We start from the raw sequence: 22,628 nt of genomic DNA, 5'->3' as shown, positions 1-22,628 counted from the left end.
TCACGGGAGGCTTTCAAGAAGAGACTGGACTGCCATCTGTCAGAAATGGTGTAGGGATCTCCTGCTTGGGACGGGGGTTGAACTAGACAACCTAGAAGGTCCCTTCCAACTCTGTTAATCTGTTAACTGACTCATTACAGGACTGAGTTTATTTTTATAACCATTTTTGCAATAATCATTAAGTGAATCACATGGTCATTTAAATAAATCCAGCTTCCCCCATTGACTTTGGTGTCAGAAGCCAGCTTGGAAAGTCACAAATGGTGATCACAAGATGTTGCAACCTTTGTAAATACATGCTGGCTGCCAAGCATCCAAATATTGATTGCATGTCCACAGGGATACTGTAACAGTCATAATTCCGAGCAGTGATCACAAATTACTTTTCTCAATGTTGTCATAACGTCAAATAGCCACTAAATGAACGTTTGTAAGTTGAAGATGGGAGCTGCAGTCTGACAACTTGGAGCAACATGGGATTCATCATGTTTTTTTCTACTCTCAGGAGAATAAAGGAGGGAGTCAACTCAAACAGCATTCCTGGCCTGCTCTTGAGTTGCCATAGGCCGGGGGGATGGGAAACTGGCGAAACTGCAGAGCACCCAAAAACAGATGCACATTCCCTCAAGTTTATCTCCCTCAAGGCTGTATCCCAGAGATACCTACAGTAGTCGAAGGGGAATGACCTCTATAATTGGGGGAGGGGTGGGAAACAGGATCATAATTGGAGCCTAAATTACATAGTGTCAGAGCTGGCTTCACTTGGGAACCTGCCGACATGAAGCTCTTAATAAATGACTGGATTTCTTTTGAAGCTTGGCTCAAGACTCATGATTTAATTAGGGCATCGGTCGGAGGGATATTCTCATGTGCCTTAATGCACTTAATGCACTTCAGAAAGTGCCTGGCTTGGTCTCCACTGAGGGGTAGAATATAGGTAGTCCTCAACTTATAACAGTTCATTTAGTGACTGTCCGAAGTTATAACGGCAGTGAAAAAAGTGACATGACCATTTTTCACACTTTCACAACTCTTGCAGTATCTCTGTGGTCACATGATCAAAATTTGACTGCTTGGAAACGGGTTCACGTTTATGACAGTTGCCGTGTCCTGGAGTCATGTGATCCCTTTTTGCGACCTTCTGACAAGCAAAGCCAATGGGGGAAGCCAGATTCACTTATCAACCAGGTTACTAACTTAACAACTGCAGGGATTCCCTCAACAACTGTGGTGATAATGGGGCAAATCTCAATTAACAAAGGTTTCACTTAGCAACAGAGATTTTGGACTCAATTGTAGTCATAAGTCAAGGACTACCTGCATAGAAGATATATAGAAGAGACAGAGAGAGACAGAGACAGAGATAGTCCTCGACTTACAACTTGTGTGTGTGTGTGACCATTTGAAGTTACAATGGCACTGAGAAAAATTACTTATCGCCTGTTTTCGCTCTTACAACTGTTGGAGCATTTAATAAATAGAATAGAATGCAATAACTGAGTTGGAAGGGACCTTGGAGGTCTTCTAGTCCAACCCCCTGCTTAGGCAGGAAACCCCTACACCACTTCAGACAAATGGCTATCCAACATTTTCTTAAAAACTTCCCGTGTTGCAGCATTCACAACTTCTGGAGGCAAGTTGTTCCACCAATTAATTGTTCTAACTGTCAGGAAATTTCTCCTTAGTTCTAAGTTGCTTCTCTCCTTGATTAGTTTCCACCCATTGCTTCTTCTCCTACCTTCAGGTGCTTTGGAGAAATAAATAAATCAAACCATGAAGCCACCATTGGAAGCATCCTCAACAACCCACTGCAGTTCTTAGGCAAAACCCTTGCAAAGAAATTAGCACCCCACCTCTGTCGGATTAGCCCACCAAGGTCTTTTACCTTGTGAAGAATTCACAAAAACCCAGCAGGCAAAAAAGCAAAGGCATATTCGGGAATCCATTGCTGCATCACGTAGCCCGTTCCAAACAGCTGTGGAAAAAGAACCAAGATAAATTTAGAAGGTCTTCTAGTCCAATCCCTGAAGGGACAACTCCCTTCATGCTCCTCTGGGCACCCTACACAAGGCCGCAAAGCCACATTTTAACTCTGGGGAGTCCAACCTTGGCAACTTTAAGACCTGTGGACTTCAGCTCTTGGAATTCCCCAGCCAGCATGGTTGGAGAGTCCAGTTTTAACTCCTTTGGGGAAGGCAAAATATTACACTTATTCATTAACCCCAGGCGTACATGGGACCCCTAGCCAGGTTTTAAGAATTCTCCAGTTCTCCAGATGAGTAGGTACCATGCATATCTCAGAGGGGAAACTGTTCTAGAGATGGTGTCAACCATCTCACTCAGTCACCTAGCAAAGGAAGACCCCTGGCCAGTGGTGGGCTGCAACCAGTTTAACAATCAGTTCGGTGAGTGCATGCTATGCACAAACATTCGCACTTCGCATGTGCGTGTGCAGCATTCAAAAACCACCCATTTTAAGCTCTAAAACTTACCTTCTACTGCAGCGCCAGTGAATAAAACAGCTGAGGCATGGCAATCCGCTATGCCACACGAATCACCTGAGCTGAAAAACACGGAAATATAGGGAAGGATAGGGCAGGGGCGGGTGGCCGGGGCCAACTGCTCACCGGAATTACCAGTTCTGCCGAACAGGCAGCGGTCCACCACTGTCCCTGGCCATTTGTTTTTGCCAAGAGTATACTTTACTAAAGCTTAGGTGATTAAACCACCACCAAAATCAGGAAAAACAAATTACCCATATCAATAAAAAAGCTTCAATCCAAAAAAAAATCTCTTTGGAGAAAAAACAAAAAGGGACGTGTAGCTAATTTCAAAAATTAGCTACAGAGATATATGCAACCAAATAAAAATTGAATGCACCAATTACCACACCATGCAAGAAGAAAACCTTCTGTGCATAGATTCCAATCGTGCTTTTTATAATTTTGTGAACAACAAACTTAATGACTTGAGATCCATCCCACCACTAAAAGAATCAAACGGCAAAGATAATAATGATGAAACAGTTAAAGCAAACCTCTTTAACACATTATTCGGCTCAGTCTTTGTTAACAATAATGGCTCATACCCGACGTTCCCTAACCGCACCAACAACATCCTAACACATAGATTTCACAGAAGAAAATGTTGAAAAAGCTCTTCACAAACTGAAACCATCCCTATCTATAGGGCCTGATGGACTATGTGCATACTTCTTAAAAAAGCTTTCCTCTAATATAGCAGAACCCCTAAGCATAATCTTTGGAAAAGCCTTCACGACCGGTACCCTTCCCAAACTTTGGTCACTAGCCACGGTCATCCCTCTTCAAAAAAGGAGACCCCAGCTTAGTTGAAAATTACAGACTTATCTCTCTATGCTGTGTCACCTGTAAAGTCATGGAATCTATCATCAACCAATCCACTACCCTCCACCTAGAAACAAACAATCTACTCTCTAATAAACAATTTGGATTCAGGAAAAAAAACTATCATGTAATTTACAACTTCTTCACTGCAAAAACATATGGACTACAAATCTTGATCAAGGCAAAACAATAGATGCAATTTACATAGACTTCTGTAAAGCTTTTGACTCAGTGGTACATGATAAACTTCTCCTAAAACTAAAATGCTACGACATCTCCGGACCCCTCCACAACTGGATAACAGCTTTCCTGTCAAACAGATAACAAGTAGTCAAAATAGGCAGTGCCCTATCAAATCCTGTTCCTGTCAATAGCGGCGTTCCCCAAGGCAGTGTTCCTGGACCAACACTCTTTATATTATACATTAATGATCTCTGTGACTATATTCAAAGTAATTGTGTTCTCTTCGCTGACTATGTCAAAATATTTAACACTACCAACAATACAGCTACCCTTCAAAAAGACCTTGACTTTGTGTCAGAATGGTCAAAAACTTGGCAACTCCAAATCTCAACCAGAAAATGCTCTGTCTTACACATTGGAAAAAAGATTCTAAACACTAAATACAAACTCGATGAACATTACCTTACAGATGACCCTATTAAAGACCTTGGAATTTTCATATCCAATGATTTAAGTGCCAAAGCCCACTGCAACTACATTGCAAAAAAGGCTTTAAGAGTTGTAAACCTAATCTTACGTAGCTTCTTCTTCAGAAACACTACACTGCTAACCAGAGCTTATAAAACATTTGCTAGACCAATTCTTGAATACAGCTCGCCTGTCTGGAACCCATACCACATTTCAGACATCAATACAATTGAACGGGTCCAGAAATATTTTACAAGAAGAGTTCTCCACTCCTCTGAATACAACAAAATACCTTATGCCACCAGACTTGAAATCTTGAATTTAGAAAACTTAGAACTCCCCGCATCCGACAGGACCTGTGTTTAACTCATAGAATCATCTATTGCAATGTCCTTCTTGTTGAAGACTACTTCAGCTTCAATCATAACAATACAAGAGCAAACAATAGATTTAAACTCAATGTTAACCGTTTCAATCTTGATTGCAGAAAATATGACTTCTGTAACAGAGTTATTAGTGCTTGGAACACACTACCTGACTCTGTGGTCTCTTCTCAAAATCCCCAAAGCTTTAACCAAAAACTCTCTACTATTGACCTCACCCCATTCCTAAGACCTAAGAGGTCTATAAGTGGCATGTATAAGAGCACAAATGTGCCTACCGTTCCTGTCCTATTGTTTCCTTTCATTATATCCAATTAATATAGTTATCACATACTTATGCTCATATATATGCTTATATAATATATAGTTATTTTCATGCTTATGCTTATATATACTGTTGTGACAAATAAAATAAATAAATAAATAGATTACAGAAGTAGTGAAGCTGAATCTAAGGTTCTCCCATGCAAACAAAAGGAAGTAAATTCTCCTCTTCCCCTCTTTCTGCCATCCCCACCCCCCCATTATCTGTAAATGTCCAATTAGATGCTTATATATTGTTTAGGAAATAGTTGCCTGAAGCTTCTCAAATATAGACTGGGTGAAACCAGGCTTAATAGCAGTCACTGTGAGAGGGCTCTTAGAGTCTTAGTGGACAACCAGTTAAGTAGGAGCCAGCTGTGTGTAACAGCAGCCAAAAAAGCCAATGTAATCCTAAACTGCATTAACAGAGGGATACAAACAAGATCAAGGGAGTTACTAATACTGCTCTGTAAAGCCTTAGTGAGACCACACCTAGAATACTGAATCCAGGTTTTTTTATTTATTTATTTGCATTTATATCCCGCCCTTCTCCGAAGACTCAGGGCGGCTTACACTATGTTAAGCAATAGTCTTCATCCATTTGTATATTATATACAAAGTCAACTTATTGCCCTCAACAATCTGGGTCCTCATTTTACCTACCTTATAAAGGATGGAAGGCTGAGTCAACCTTGGGCCTGGTGGGACTTGAACCTGCAGTAATTGCAAGCAGCTGTGTTAATAACAAACTATCTTAGCTGTCTGAGCCACCAGAGGCCCTGACCAGAGTTTTGGTCACCACACTATAAAAACTCTGGAAAGAGTGCAGAGAAGAGCAACCAGGATGATGAGGGGACTGCAGACTAAAATATATGAAGAACGGTTACAGGAACTGGGCATGGCTAGTCTAGTAAAGAGAAGGACCAGGGGAGACACAATAGCAGTCTTCCAGTGTTTGAGAGGCTGCCACAGAGAGGAGGGTGTCCATATGTTTTCTGAAGCACCTGAAGGCCAGAGAAGGAATAATGGATGGAAACTGATCCAGGAGAGATTCAACCTGGAAATAAGGAGAAATTTTCTGAAAGTGAGAACAATCAACCAATGGAACAGAAGCTGCCTTCGGAAGTTGTGGGAAATTCAGGAGGGTGTCAAGAAGAGATTGGACTTCCATTTGTCAGAAATGGTGTGGGGTCTCCTGCTTGGGTGGGTGGTTGGACTAGATGACCTAGAAGGTCCCTTCAACTCTGTTAATCTATAATCTTTATTTATTATATTTATTTATTTTGTCAAGTACATATTAGATAATATATATAAATATAAGGATGAATTGAATACATACAGTAAAATGAATACAATTAAAGGGAACATTAGGACAGGGACAGTAATAATAATAATAATAATAATATTTTAATTTGTATACTGCCCTTCTCCCGAAGGACTCAGGGCGGTGAACAGGCAGATAAAATACAAATACACACAATAATTAAAAACATCCCTTAAAAAACTAATTTAAATGCCCAAATGTTAAAATAAGTAGGCACGCTAGTGCTCTTATGCACCCCCCTTACAGACCTCTTAGGAATGGGGTGAAGTCAACAGTAGACAGTCTTAGGTTATAGTTTTTGGGGCTTTGAGATGAGACCACAGAGTGTGGTAGTGCATTCCAGGCATTAACAACTCTGTTACTGAAGTCATATTTTCTGCAATCGAGTTCGGTGCAGTTCAGTTTAAGTTTGTACCTATTGTGTGCTCGTGTATTGTTGTGGTTGAAGCTGAAGTAGTCATTTAAAGGTATGACATTGTAGCAGATGATTTTATGAGCTATGCTTAGGTCATATCAAAGGCGGTGTAGTTCTAAATTTTCTAAACCCAGAATTTCAAGTCTGGCGGCATAAGGTATTTTGTTGCCAGCAGAGGAGTGGAGGACTCTTTTTATGAAATATTTCTGGACGCGCTCAATTGTATTAATGTCCAATATGCAGTATGGGTTCCAAACAGATGAGCTGTATTCGAGAATTGGTCTAGCAAATGTTTTGTATGCTCTGGTTAGTAGTGTAATATTACCGGAGAAGAAGCTACACAAGATTAGGTTTACAACTCTTAATGTCTTTTTGGCAATGTTGTTACAGTGGGCTTTGGCACTTAAATCATTTGATATGAGTACTCCAAGGTCCTTGACAGAGTGAGGGTCATCTAAAAGGTCATGTCCACTTAGTTTTGTGTTCTGATTCTTTTTGCCAATGTGTAAAACAGAGCATTTGTTAGTTGATTTTGGAGTGCCAATTTTTTGACCATTCCGACACAAAGTCAAGGTCTTTTTGAAGGGTACCAGCATTATTGGTAGTGTTAAACAGTTTAACATCATCGGCGAAGAGAACGCAGTTAGTTATAATATGATCACAAAAGTCATTTATGTATAGTATGAAGAGTGTTGGTCCTAGAATGCTGCCTTGGGGGACACCGCTATTAACAGGTGCAGGATTTGATAGGGCGCTCCCTATTTTGACCACTTTTTGCCTGTTTGAGAGGAACACTGTTATCCAATTATGGAGGGGTCTGGAGATGCCGTAGGATTTTAGTTTTAGAAGTTTTTTGTCATGTACTACTGAATCAAAGGCTTTACAGAAGTCTATGTAAATTGCATCTATTGCTTTGCCCTGATCAAGATTTGTAGTCCATATGTCATGTAGAAGTTGTAGATTACAGGATAATTTTTTTTCTGAAACCAAATTTTTTATTAGAGAGTAGGTTGTTTGTTTCTAGGTGGAGGGTAATGGATTGGTTGATGATTGATTCCATTACTTTGCAGGTGACGCAGCATAAAGAGATTGGTCTGTAATTTTCAACTAGGATGGGGTCTCACTTTTTTAAGATAGAGGTGACCATGGCTAGTGACCATAGGTTGGGTAGGGAGCTGGACCTGAAAGATTTTTCAAAGATTATGCTTAGGGGTTCTGCTACAACAGTGGAAAGCTTTTTTTAAGAAGTATGCACATAGTCCATCAGGTCCAATAGATAGAGATGGTTTCAGTCTACGTAGTGCCTTTTCAACATTATCTTCAGTGAAATCTATTTGTTGTGTATCGTTCGCTTTCCCCGCAGCCAGGCTCTTCTTATCTCCTTCCAAATGCTGATGAATGTCCTGGCATGCCTCCAGGCCCCAGCCCTGGCACCATGCCCAGACAGGTCGAGCAAGAAGAAGGGCCTGACGTGCCTCCAGCCCCCAGCCCTGGCTCCATGCCCAGGCAAACAAAGCAACTAGACCCCTCCCCCTCCCCCACAGCATGTGAGTCTGAGGAATGTCAATTACCAACAGCTGGAGCCTGGAGCGATCCTCACTTCAGGAGAATTGATAGGCGGCGTCAGCAAAAGGAAGGGAGGGGCAGGCCTGGATAAGTGCTGAGTCATGGAGCCACACCCCATGGCCTATATAAAGGATCTGCTTTCTGGCATTCTCTGAGTCAGGCAAAGTCTACCTTGGATTGCTGAAGTCACTTCCTGGTCTCCTGCCTGCCTTGAGAACTTTTCTAGGACTTTGGCAGAGCTGCAGAGGCACGCCTGATACGGACTTCCCCGACCCGGCCGTCAGCGGAGGAGTGGGACACGACACTATGTGTGTTAGATTGTTGTAGTCATTAGTGGTACGACTAGGGAATTTTTGGTATGAGCCATTACTGTTAACAAAGACTGAGCCAAAGAATGTATTAAAGAGGTTTGCTTTAACTGTTTCATCATTACGTTCTTTACCATTAGGTCCTTTTAGGGGTGGGATGGATCTCGAGTCTTTAAGTTTATTGTTTACAAAATTATAGAAGGCGCGATTGGATTTCGTGCACAGAAGATTTTCTTCATGTTTGATGAGGTATTGCATTCAGATTGAATATGCATTCAGTCTTTATTTGATGGCATATATTTTTGTAGCGGCTTTTAAAGTTAGCTACATAGCCAGTTTTGTTTTTTCGCCAGAGGGATTTTTTTTTGGATTGGAGCTTTCTTATTGATATGGGTAATTCGTTTTTCCTGGTATTGGTGGTGATTAGTGGTACATGTAGTTTAATAACTGTTGATTTCAAGCAGGAAAATATTATAATGGTCTTCGGCAGTGTTACAGTTAGAGAATAGAATTTGCCAATCAAGAGATGAGAGGTTGGTGTCTATGAGATCATAACTGGCTTTTTTTGAAGTTGTACTTGGGTATCCTGTTATTATGGTGATTTTTGTAAGGGCATATATTGAAACAAAAGTCTATTTTGTGGTCACTGTTGGAAAAGGGTTCTCTTATTTGTAGTCCATAAATTGAGTTTAAGCTGTTGCAGAAGATGAGGATGAGGCAGTTATTGAGTCTACTGTTGTTAGTTACTAGCTGATCTAGACCTAGATTAGTAACAGCATTGTATAGGGTTGTATGGATGGGTTCAGTTGTACATTCATTTATTTTCCAATTAATAAGAAGTAGGTTGAGGGCATCCAGAAAGATGAGATGGTATGGGCAAGAGGTTGCCCATGTTAGTAGCGTAGTTAACTTGTTCACATATGCGATGCCATAGTCAGGGGCTCTATAACATAGTAAAAAGCAAAGCGTGATGTTTAAGGACAGTTCATAGATGATAGTTTCCGGAAGAGAGAGTTCATGTGCAACTTGAATATTTTTTAGCTTTACTGACTTTTTGTAGAAGATAGCTACTCCACCACCTCTGCGGGTTTCGCAATCAGACAGTAAACGTGATATTCTCTTACTGTGATAATGGAGTCAGGGAGGGATGAGTTTAGCCATGTTTCACAGACAAATATAATGTCAAATGTACCAGTATTTAATAAGAGGAGAAGTTCGGGCATTTTGTTTATGATGGTTCTTGCATTTATTAGTTTGCATTTAAGGTCAGTAATGGTTGGTATTGAGGAAGTAAGGGGCATGCGTACCTAGTTTGGGTTAACAGATGGTCGGATGTTTGGGTGATGGAGGGTTGGATGTTGGGGAATTGATTGCAGGTTTTACTTTTTATGCAGTCAATGCGGTAGTTGATGTATACATTAGATCGGGGTGAAATGCTACTGGATCGGACTGGATCATGCGATCTGGTAGCGATGGCGGAGTGAAGCTCCACCCACCTGCCTGGGTGTCATTACCTCCTGGTTTTAACCAGGAAGTAATGTGTTTTCTACATGTGTTTTGTGCTTGTGCAGAAGGTCTGCGCATGCATGTGATGTGCGCGGTGCTTGCACTCCTGAACCGATAAGGAAGGTAAGTAGATTTCACCCTTGGGTTAGATTCGCCTTCATCTTGGCTTCTTTTGAGTTCTGTGTGGAGTTCACGGGAGCGAATCCGTTGTTGTAAGGATAGGTCAGGCTGTGATCGAAGTTTGCTGTGGTTGGGGATGGATCTGGCAATTGAATTTACAGAATAAAGGAACTTTTGTTTGCTGGTCTTATTTTTGCAAATGACTCTACAGAATCTTGGGGCCGCTGAGCCATCTCTGTTCTTGTATTCTGGTCCATCTCTGAAGACTTCAATGATTTCGTCAGGGGAGATGGTTGGTGTATTATAGCTTCTAATGATGTTACAAACTTTGTGGTATCAGGTTCACTGGTGTCATCTAATCCAAATAAAATAGCATTTTGACCTTTTTGTTCTCTCTCAATGGTATCTTTGATGAGGCTCAACTGATCTTCCCTTCCCCTCTTCTTCCTTACAGTTCAATCGTTCCCTCTTCCCACCTTCCCTTCCCTCTCCCCTATTGCTAGTGTCAGGCTGTCAGCTCATGACAGGTGGGATGGGCAGAGAAGTCCCCTTTGCTTGGTTCCACAGGATGCCAGCTTTGAAAGAACAGACACCCACTCTGCCACATCCAACTTCGGCAACTGAAAGGAAAATTAAATTTCCTTTCAGTTGCCGAAGCCAGCTACATCAAGTGATCTGAGCCTCTTAGAAGAGATCTTTGTAGGTGAACTGCCTATACTCGACTACAGCTTAAACTGCAAACCACGTTACGTGTTCACATAACGTGCTAGCCCTGCAGCTTGAGATGTAAATTCAGTGAGTGAATCACTAGTGAAAGAACGTTTAGCCCAAGTGCATCTGCAGGGCAGGTCAAAAAAGTCAAGATGGCGTCCACAAACCATGCCGTCAAGGTCCCACACTTTTTGGACGTGCATTCTAGACACCCAAAGTTAAAGAAATAAACCATACAGTTAATAATAATAATAATAACAATAATAATAATATTTTAATTTGTATACTGCCCTTCTCCCAAAGGACTCAGGGCAGTTTACAGCCAAAATAAAATACAGCAACACATACAATACTAAAAACAGACATTAAAAAACTTATTAAATTTGGCCCAATTTTAAAATACAAGTAAACCCTAAAAATTAATAAAAAATTAAAACCCATAAAATCAGCTAAGAAATTAAAATTCAAGCCAGTCCAGCAAGACGGAATAGATAAGTCCTAAGTTCGCGGCGAAAGGTCCGAAGGTCAGGTATTTGTCGAAGTCCAGGGGGAAGCTAGTTCCACAGGGTAGGAGCCCCCACAGAGAAGGCCCTTCCCCTGGGGGCCGCCAGTCGACATTGCTTGGCTGACGGCACCCTAAGAAGTCCCTCTCTGTGAGAACGCACAGGTCGCTGGGAGATACAAGATGGCAGTAGATGGTCCCGTAAGTATCCCGGTCCTAAGCCATGGAGCACTTTAAAGGTGGTAATCAATACCTTGATCCCAAAGCTTCTTCAGCTCTGACTGGATGGAGGGCAGGGCTGACTTACCCATGGACCCCACAAGCATAGGGGCCCCATACTAATCTGTGTATGTTAACCCTTCAATGAACCTTGTATCAATGTACCATACAGCAACTATATGGCTTACTGAATATTATTGTGTTTTTCAAGCCTCGTATATTGTTCAAATGTTTATTGTGATGATTAATTGTTGCTGCACAGCATGTTTTTAATGTTTCAACACCGATTTTGTTGGAAGTGCCAATAAAATTAATATATTTAATTTTATCGATCATTTACATTTTTATTCCTGTGAGTAGTTGTCGTGGGGGGCCCAGTACACTGCTTTGCCCTGGGGCCCATAATGCTGTTAAGATGGCCCTGATGGTGGGGCTAAAGAAGTTCCTTGGATGAGAAGCGAAACCTCTTCCAAGAAAAACCAGGAAGTCCAGTTTGCCTCTTGAAAAAGCGTCTTTGGGACAACCATGACCTGAATAACTGATAATCTCTATAGACATACAATAGATTAACAGAGTTGGAAGGGACCTAGTCCATCTAGTCCAACCCCCCGCCCAAGCAGGAGACCCTATATCGTTTCTGACAGATGGCAGTCCAGTCTCTTCTTGAAAGTTTTCGGTGATGAAGCTCCCACAATTTCTGAAGGCAACTTCTGTTCCATTGGTTGATTGCTCTCACTGTCAGAAATTTCTCCTTATTTCTGGTTGAATCTTTCCTTGTTCAGTTTCTATCCATTATTCCTTGTCTGGCCTTCAGATGCCTTGGAAAACAGGCTGACCCTCTCCTCTCTGGGGCAGCCCCTCAAATACTGGAAGACAGCTATCATGTCTCCCCTGGTCCTTCTCTTCACTAGACTAGCCAGGCCCAGTTCCTGCAACAGTTCTTCATATGTTTTAGTCTCCAGGCCTTTGACCATCGTAGATAGATTCAGATTAACAGAGTTGGAAGGGACCTTGTAGGCCATCTAGGCCAACCTCCCGCCCAAGCAGGAGACCCTACACCATTTCTGACAGATGGCAGTCCAGTCTCTTCTTCAAAGCTTCCAGTGCTGAAGTTCCTCGGCTTATTATCACAATGAGGACCACAATTTCCATTGCTAAACTAGGCAGCTGTTAAAATGTGTTGTGCCCAATTTTACAACTTATTTTGCCATGATGGCTTAGTGAAACAGTACAGTTGTTAAGTGAATCATGTAGTCGGTAAATGAATCTGGCTTCTCCCATTGACTTTGCTTGTTGGAAACCAGCTGGGAAGGGTCCAAATGGCGATCACGTGATCCTTGCCTGCTGGTTGCCAAGCACCCTTAATTTGATCACGTGACTGTGAAAATGGTACACCAGTCATAAGTGCAAGGACTGATTGTAAGTCACTTCTTTCAGTACCATTTTAACTTTGATTTTTTGTTTTACATTTATATCCCGCCCTTCTCCGAAGACTCAGGGCGGCTTACAGTGTATAAGGCAATAGTCTCATTCTATTTGTATATTTACAAAGTCAACTTATTGCCCCCCCAACAATCTGGGTCCTCATTTTACCTACCTTATAAAGGATGGAAGGCTGAGTCAACCTTGGGCCGGGCTCGAACCTGCAGTAATTGCAGGCTAGTGTGTTCTAATAACAGGCTCCTTACAGCCTGAGCTATTCCGGCCCTTTAGAATGATTGCTAAACGAATGATTTTAAGTCAAGCATTGCCTGCATTCTGCTTATTGATCCATTACTTATAATAATAAAGAGAATTATATTTAAAAGAATTATAAATAACGCTTACTGAAGTTCTGATTCGACAAGACTGATGGGGCCTCACAGGAAGTTTTGCTTCTTGGATGCCTTTATCAGTTTGAGGAGGTTTGTGCAGGGGGGGGGGCTGGGAGTTCGCAAGGGTTCGGGAGAACCTCTAGCTAAGATTCTGTTCAGTTTGGAGAACCCCCAAATCCCACTCCTGGATGGCCCCGCCCACCCCGCCATGCCCCTCCCAGGAGTCCCCACACAGCTCGTTTTGGATGCAGGTAAGGGCAGGGCCACGCGGAGGCTCAGGGAGGGTGAAAAATGGGCCTACCGGAAGTTCAGGAAGGCCAGAAACGGGCCTGTTTCCAGCCTCCAGAGGGCCTCCAGAGCCTGGGGAGGCTGTTTTCACCCTCCTGGAGGCTCAAAGAAAGCCTCCAGAGCCCGGGGAGGGCAAAAATGCCCCCCACCACCACCGTGGTGCATGAGGCCGACTAGGCCACACCCACCATGGCCACGCCTACCCAGCTACTGGACAGAGAACCCTTTGCTAAAATTTTTGAAGCCCACATTTTAACTTTTTATTGGTTTATCAAAGTATAAAATTCAAAGAAAAAACCACATGGAAAAGTAAGAAGAGAGAGAGGGATAAAAAGGGATATAGCGTAACAGGAGAGAAAAAAAGAAAAAGGCACTAACATCCGACTCCCTTTAACACAGTAGAAGGTAACAACATTACAATCAGTTTGAGGAGTCTTGACACCAGCGATGACAGCGCCATACAAACATACTAGACTTTAGTGACCATTTGAAGTTATGATGTCACTGAAAAAAGTGATTTATGACCATTTTTCACACTTACAACCCTTGTAGCATCCCCATGATTATGTGGTCAAAATATGGATGATTGGCAACCAGTTCATATATATGACGGTTTCAAAGTTCTGGGAACATGGGATCACACTTTGCGACCTGACACTCAAAGTCAATGGGAAAACTAGATTCACTTAACAACCGTGTTACTAACTTAGCTGCAATGATTCACTTAACACCCATGGCAAGATAGGTTGCAAAATTGGGCAAAACTCATTGTCTCACTTAGCAACAGAAATTTTGGGGCTTAATTGCGGTCCTATGTCAAGGACTACCTGTCATAGCTAGCACACAGGCCCCTACTGGAAGACACCAATGGGGTTTGTAGTCCATACCAGGGGCAGATTTCAAAATCCATTGCTACCGGTTTGCTCTCGGGTGCTCTCGTGCTCTCATGCAAAGGCGACGCTTCTGCACATGTGCAGAAGGGTCCAGGTGGATGGACGGAGTCTCTCACCGCCACTACCGGTTCGCCCGATCCAAGGTGAACCAGTAGCAACCCACCACTGGTCCACACACTTCATGGAGAGGCAGATTGGGGTCAGACGGGGTAATCAATACGGTCTGCTAGGTGAGTACACAGCTATGGAAGGTCAGTTGGTTCTCTTGCATGATTTTAAATCGATATTTCAAACTTTATTTTACATTAAGATGGAGAAAAACATTTTTTGCTTTTGCCAACTTTTTCTGAGCTGCAGCATAAACACACCAAAGGAGAAGTTTCTGGTTTCCTGTTTTAATGGTACCACAAAGCATTTTTGCTCTAAATTTGAAGCCTTTTCCTCTTCTTCATTTGAAAATCTTACAAGTTCAGACATTGGTATCCTCCTCTCCAACTGGAGCTCCTAAACCAATCCAGAGAAGAGCCAGTTTAACCTCAAATATTTGGGAATTACGGCTCCTAGACTTTCCAACCATCACGTGGATGGTTTCCTTATTCCTAAGAAACTGATTTTAACTTGTCTAAAAGCATACAATGCAACAAAGCATCTACCAGTAATTCTCAACATATGACTGGAATGGAGACAGCCATGGTGGTGCAGTGGTTAGAGTGAAGTATTGCAGGCTAATTCTGCTGCCTGCCGGCTGCCTGCAATTTGCCACCAACTCAAGGTTGATTCAGCCTTCCATCCTTCTGAGGTGGGTAAAATGAGGACCCAGATTGTTGGGGGCAAGAGGCTGGCTCTGTAAACCATTTAGAGAGGGCTGTAAAGCACTATGAAGCAGTATATAAGTCTAAGTGCTATTACTATTGCCCATGATGGTCGTAAGTCATGACAGTTGTACAAGCGGTTGGTCATGTGTCTGACCCAATTTTATGAATATTAGAAATCTGGATGATGTGTACTAATTCTAATGCTTAGTTTCCCTTTTATTTCTACTGACAAACCTAACACTGTAACTGGATAAGTGCTAGGCACTTTGTGAGGTTCTGTGTTTTATGGTTGGTGGTTTTTTAAGGTTTTAAAGCATACACCTACCATATAAGCACTGCTCCTCAGATCTAGAGGAGACTCAGTTGGAAATGGCCATCACTGCAGCACGTTCCTATGCTATAAAAGTTCCTCTTCTATAAAAAGTGTAACCACATCCTTTGGAGGATGAATCACTCCATGAAATTTCCCTTGGTGTTTAACCCATAAAGAACTAAGAGAGAGAGGTTTAATTTCAAACGATTCAATATAAAAAGAGCGGCAGTAAAACCCGAACAGAGAAGCTTCCTGGAGCCAATGTTTTCCAGATGTGCTGGAATACAACTCCCATCTTCCCCAGCTCAGCAGGCAAGTGAGGGCCTCAGGATGTCTATGGAGATTCTCGGTCATGGTTGTCCCGAAGGTGCTTTTTCAAAAGGCGACTGGATTTCCTTTGTTTTGCCTTGAAGATGTTTTGCATCTCAGGGCCTCAGGAGTTTTTCAGGCCCTGTTCCAGAGCTGTCACTGGAGACCCATATAGCATCCTGTTTTTAATAACCTCTCAAGTTGATGCATCTGCCTTAATTCTAACTTTTCTTATCCTGCAGTGCATCTTCTTTCTTTCTGTTCGCTTTCATTTTATTTTGTTGCAAGGTTTATCTACTATCTTTGGGGGCTGCAGTTATCTTAGATGTATGATTAAGATAATGTGTCAGTTCGTAACCACACAGATAGGACAATCTATAGAATATCTGTGGAAATTCTCAGTCATCTAACCCTAAGCCTAAGTCATGGTTGTCTCAAAGGTGCTTTTTTCGAGAGGCAACTGGACTTTCTGGTTTTTCTTTGAAGACATTTCGCTTCTCATCCAAGAAGCTTCTTCAGCTCCGATTGGATGGTGGGGAATGGAAGGAAGATGACCCCAATGACTCAGATAAACCTCCAGGTGACCTTAATGACTTGCTAAAAGGATGCAAATGATCAGCTGTCTGCAAGGAGTATAAATCCTTCCATTCCCAATCATCCAGTCAGAGCTGAAGAAGCTTCTTGGAAGAGAAGCGAAACGTCTTCAAAGAAAAACCAGAAAGTCCAATTGCCTCTCAAAAAAAAGCATCTTTGGGACAATATAGAATAGAATAAGAGTAGAGTAGAGTAAAATAGAATAGAACAGAACAGAACAGAACAGAACAGAACAGAACAGACCTTGGAGATCTTCTACTCTAGCCCCTTATTCAAGTAGGAGAACCTATACAATCTCAGATAAGCAACTATCCAGTCTCTTCTTAAAAACCTCCAGTAATGGAGTGCCCACAACTTCTGGTGGCAACCTGTTCCACTGGTTAATTTTCCTCACTGTTAAGAAGTTTCTCCTTAATTCCAGGTTGCTTCTCTCTTAGATTAGTTTCCATTCATTGTTTCTTGTCCTGCCCTCTGGTGCTTTGGAGAATAAATTGACCCCTTCACACGTTTCAACTTCTCCCCTCAAGACACTGCTATAGGTCATTGCATGCCAAAACAACTAGGCACAAAGATACTTTTTCCCCCTGTGCCATCACTCTGCTGAATGCCTAATTCCCACAGCAATGTTTTAGGCTTAAGGATATGTACCCATGTTGTAGGGCTGTATTGCTATTATCCTCCTCATCTTTTCTCATCTTCTCATCTTTCCTACGGTACTATCTTCTCCTATCGGAATCTTATGATTTACCACTTGTTGTTTATATTTATTTATTTATTTATTTATTCATATTTTTATACCGCCCTTCTCCGAAGACTCAGGGCGGTGTACAACCAATAAAACGACAAGAATCCCCAAAAATTTAAAATACACTATCAAATTTAAAAAACTGATTCAATCGCTGTAACATTAAAATATTAGCTAAAATTTATCAAAACTAAAACCTAGGTAAAACCCTATAAAAAACCCACTAAAATCCCCATACTAAAATCAATCAGGCCAGCCCCGCTTGGTGAAAAAAGAAAGTCTTGAGTTCGCGCTTAAAGGTCCGGAGATCAGGGAGGAGACGGAGTCCCACCGGCAGCTCATTCCATAAAGCCGGGCCCCCCACAGAGAACGCCCTTCCCCTGGGGGCCGCCAGCCGACATTGACTAGCCGACGGCACCCTAAGAAGACCCTCCCTGTGGGCGCGCACTGGACGTATTGGACAATGGGAGGTAACTATAATAATTATATCTTATAATTAATGGATTGTATCTTATGATTTGTGATCTATAATTTATCACTTTGTTGTTTGTACATACACTGAGAGTTTATGCACAAATTCCTTCTGTGTTCAATCATACTTGGCCAATAAAGAATTCTAAAGAATTCTAACAGCTAAGTTAATAAAAATAATCCCATTGACCTGGTTGTTTTTTCCTGACATTTGGCTCTTTTAGACATACTTTAATCTATACCTTTACTTTCCTGCCTGCCTGGTCTAATCCAACCACTTTCACTTATATGTATTATTTCCTTTCCCTTCCTATTAGTTTCACAAACACACAACTTAACTATTTTTCTTGCATTCACTTCATATGTTCGTTCATAGACTTTCCTGTTTGTTCCCTTTCATTCTAAGTTGTCGCCTTCCACACGTAATGCCTGTCACCAAATGAGCCTCTCTAGATAGTGGTCTCCACTTCTTACTATGGTTTGCTCAATCAAGCTTTCCCATTAAGCTTTCTAGCAACAAGGAAAAATTTAGACTAAGGGACCAATTTTAGTTGTATCGGTATGACACACCATTTCTTTATTTTTATTTTTATTTCTGTCACAACATTATATACAAGCACATACTTGAAAGGAAACAATAGGACAGGAACGGTAGGCACTTTTGTGCTCTTATGCACGCCCCTTATAGTCCTCTTAGGAATGGGGTGAGGTCTATGGTAGACAGTTTTTGGTTAAAGCTTTTGGGAGTTTGGGAAGAGACCACAGAGTCAGGTAGTGTGTTCCAAGCATTAACAACTCTGTTACAAAAGTCATATTTTCTGCAATCAAGATTGAAGCGGTTAACATTAAGTTTGAATCTATTTTTTGCTCTTGTATTATTGCGACTGAAGCTGAAGTAGTCTTTAACAGGAAGGACATTGCAATAGATGATTCTGTGTGTTAAACACAGGTCTTGTCGGAGTCGGCGGAGTTCTAAGTTTTCTAATCCCAGGATTTCAAGTCTGGTGGTATAAGGTATTTTGTTGTATTCAGAGGAGTGGAGAACTCTTCTTGTAAAATATTTCTGGACTGGTTCAATTGTATTAATGTCAAAGATGTGGTATGGGTTCCAGACAGGTGAGCTGTATTCAAGAATGGGACTGACAAATGTTTTGTATGCTCTAGTTAGTAGTGTAGAGTTTTTGGAAAAGAAGCTACGCAAAGTTAGGTTTATAACTCTTAGACCCTTTTTTGCTATGTAGTTGCAGTGGGATTTGGCACTTAGATCATTTGATATGAAAACTCCAAGGTCTTTAACGGGGTGGGGGTCATCTGTAAGGTAATGTCCATTAAGCTTGTACTTAGTGTTTAGGTTCTTTTTTCCAATATGTAAGACTGAGCATTTGCTGGTTGAGATTTAGAGTTGCCAAGTTTTAGACCAATCGGATACAAAGTCAAGGTCTTTTTGAAGGGTAGTAGTATTGTTGGTGGTGTTAAATAGTTTGACATCGTCAGCAAAGAGAACACAATAACTTGAGATAAGGTCACAGAGATCATTTATGTATAGTATGAAGAGCGTTAGTCCAAGAATGCTGCCTTGAGGAAGGCTACTTTTGACAGGGACAGGATTTGATAGAGCATTGCCAATTTTGACCACTTGTCTGTTTGACAGGAAAGCAGTTATCCAATTGTGAAGAGGTCCTGAAATGCCGTAGGATTTTAGTTTTAGGAGAAGTTTATCGTGTACTACTGAGTCAAAAGCTTTGCAGAAGTCTATGTAGATTGCATCTATTGCTTTGCCTTGATCGGGATTAGTAGTCCATATGTTTTTGCAGTGGAGAAGTTGTAAGTTACATGATAATTTTTTTCTTGCTAATAGTAATGAAAATACCAATCAGTTTAGGAACATTGAGGCTTAGTAAACCATCACAGCTTTGTTTTAACTCATGCATGTTCACAACTTACTGCTGTACAACTCAGAGTTTCTAGCCTGGGTGATGAATACTTCTAAATCAATTGCTTGCAATCTACTAACTAGAAATATATGCAGTGCATTGAAACCAATGCACAATGCCGTTTTGTTGATTTGATCCTGGCACAAACTTATTCTGGCAAATATTTCCCCCCTTAAAGATTTCTCCATCTTGTCCCCAGCCCAAGATTGAGGCAAGTTGAAGTCCTCTTTAACTGAACCAAGAGTAATAGAGTACTTTAATCCAATACTGTCCCACAGGGTCAAGGAGTATAAAATCTGTTAGTTAGCCCTCACTTGAACTCAGGGCATTGAAAGGACAGAGAACTACAAAGCTGGAGATAACCATCCCAAGTCCAGGTAAGACCGTAGCAACATACAACAAATATACAAACTTCGAGGCCAACAAGAGACGTTAATTTCAAAGGGCCAGAACGACATACAGTATCTCAAATTTTAACCTTTGCACATTTTTAACCTTTACAGGTCATGTATATTCATAGCACCAATATTAGGCAATCAATTGCTGTTACATGGCTCCTTTCATTTCTACAAGGAAGATGGTAAATTATAAATGCATTATTAACTGTGCTAAAAAGATTAGAAGCAGCTTCTTTATAACCTTTCCCTTTCCTTCTTTCTTCCTTCTTCCTTCCTGCCTTCTTCCTCCCCCTCCTTCCTTTTCTTTCTTTCTTTCTTTCCTTCCTTTTCTTTCCTTTCATTTTTCTTTTCTTTCTTACTTCTTTGCTATTTGTTCTTATTTTCACTGCTTCTTCTCTAATATTTATAGTATTCTTATCTTCTTTTAAAAAAAGTACGTTAAAAAGTAGAATTAATGTCCATAAGCAACCTTCAGCCAAGTCAAGAGAAAGAATTCAGCCATGGAGCCGAGGAGAGCTGCTAATGGGAGTTGATGTCCACCTATCTTAAAATTGCCTAGATTGGAAAAAAACCACTGCTCTTTGCACATGGGGAAACATTAAACTGATGGTTGTATTTTCCATTGCATTCCCATTGGTCACTCTAAGACCTGGTTGCTATTCTCAGCTTTTTATATATTATGAATCCATATCAATACTTGGATTACTGATTGTACAAGTCAACACTTAACTTACCTTCATCCCAAAGAGAAGGACATTTATGTATCAGGGTCTGATACCGGAGCGGATTTCTAGTCAATCCTGATCTGGCGAGGCTTGGATCAAGCACCTTGGTCAGAAAGTCTTCAGATGCATCCTGATTCCCACATGTTTGTTTTACAGTAATGCCTGCTTTACAGTAATCGTCTCCTTTTCAAGTACTTCCTTACTTCCTTACTTCTCAGTAAGCTTCAGATCATTTCCGGATTTACAAAGAATCAAGAAAAGGAAATGCCAATGAGTCAAAAATAGGCAGAGCTGCCAGTGGATACAACCTGGCCCACTCAATTCTATTCTTTGAGGTAACCCCCCCCCCCGGGCCTCCAACTGTGTTCCGGGTGCAACATTCCACCGACTGTTTTGAACTCCTGCATATGCTACTTTGCACCCCAAACCTGTTTGGATTACTGCAATGCAGTCTACATGGGGCTGCCCTTGAAGAAAACCCAGAAACTACATCTGGTCCACAATGTGGCCATGTGTGCAGGAATGAGCGCCCCCTAGGTTTAACTGTCAGGTAATGTAGATTTAATAGCTGTAAGCTGATGTAAGGTTGTAAGCGGAGGCAAGTGAAAGCTGATGCAATGGGAATGATCCAGCATTTGGAATCACCAGTTTAAGACTCTGATGGGGTCCACACAAGACTGGTACTGTTTTAAGAGGTGTCTACATATAGGGATGTGGTGGCTCAGTGGCTAAGACACTGAGCTTATTGACCGAAAGGTCGGCAGTTCAGTGGTTTGAATCCCTAGTGCCTCATAACAGGGTGAGCTCCCGTTACTTGTCCCAACTTCTGCCAACCTAGCAGTTCAAAATTGCATAAAAAATACAAGTAGAAAAATAGGGACCACCTCTAAGTGGGAAGGTAACAGTGTTCCGTGCGCCTTTGGCATTTAGGCATGCCAGCCACATGACCACGGAGACGTCTTCAGTAAGCACTGGGTCTTTGGCTTTGAAATAGAGATCAGCACCGCCCTCTAGAGTCGGGAACGATTAGCACATATGTGCGAGGGGAATCTTTACCTTATATATAGGTGACCATTAGAGGGCGTAGCTCTCTCTTGTTGTGTAACTCATTGCTCTCGTGTCCATAGCTGTATGATAACTTATCTACCCTGTATAAGTATGTATATATTTAGTTGTATATAAACCATTGTTAATTATCCAAAAGGCTCTGTGTACTGTATTTTTGCTCCTGGGTTTATCTCATAATACTAGTCACTCTGCAAAACTCTGACATTAACCATGTAAACATCTTTGTTATGCAAGGTTCATTGACTTCTAGTTTCTTTCCAGGTGCAATTCAAGGCACTGATGATCACCTTTAAAGCCCTATAAGGCACAGGGCCAGGTTACCTGTAGGACTGCCTCTCCCTAAGGACATTTACCCATCCTACCAGATCAAATGGGAGTGGGCAGGCTCCTACTCCCTTCCCTAAATGTTGCCATCTGATGCTTTTCCCAGGCAGCCTCTGTCCTCCTAGCCTTCCAAAAAGATTGAGGAACTGGTTTTTCTCCCAAGCACTGGGATAAGATTAGATGACTGTACATCAGAAGCTTAACTTGGTTTATTTTTTATTTTATTTATGTATTTATTTATTTTATTTTTTTTTATTTTATTTGTCACAACAGTATATATAAGCATAAGCATGAAAATATATAATATATAAGCATATATATAAGCATAAGTATGTGATAACTATATTAATTGGATATAATGAAAGGAAACAACAGGACAGGAACGGTAGGCACGCTTGTGCTCTTATGCACGTCCCTTATAAACCTCTTAGGAATGGTGTGAGGTCAACAGTAGACAGTTTTTGGTTAAAGCTTTGGGGATTTTGAGAAGAGACCACAGAGTCAGGTAGTGTGTTCCAAGCACTAATAACTCTGTTACAGAAGTCATATTTTCTGCAATCAAGA

General features: G+C 41.4%; 1 protein-coding gene across 1 annotated transcript in view; it reads right to left on the bottom strand.

The window, feature by feature from the left end:
• The window catches only part of ADGRG5 (adhesion G protein-coupled receptor G5), a 46,973-nt gene extending 26,128 nt beyond the window's left edge, over positions 1–20,845 (bottom strand). The window contains exons 1-3 of the mRNA XM_058155597.1: positions 20,682–20,845; positions 2,493–2,558; positions 1,886–1,975 (exon numbers count right to left, since the gene is read on the bottom strand). Of these exons, the coding sequence (XP_058011580.1) occupies positions 1,886–1,946 (61 nt within the window). The 5' untranslated portion in view covers positions 1,947–1,975; positions 2,493–2,558; positions 20,682–20,845. The remainder of the gene's footprint in view (positions 1–1,885; positions 1,976–2,492; positions 2,559–20,681) is intronic.
• Positions 20,846–22,628: the final 1,783 nt, after the last annotated feature.

This window comes from Ahaetulla prasina, chromosome 12, assembly GCF_028640845.1.
Source record: "Ahaetulla prasina isolate Xishuangbanna chromosome 12, ASM2864084v1, whole genome shotgun sequence".
In the NCBI taxonomy this organism is placed as follows: domain Eukaryota; kingdom Metazoa; phylum Chordata; class Lepidosauria; order Squamata; family Colubridae; genus Ahaetulla; species Ahaetulla prasina.
The sequence above is the reverse complement of the archived record's forward strand: the minus strand, read 5'-3'. Positions and strand labels throughout refer to the sequence as shown.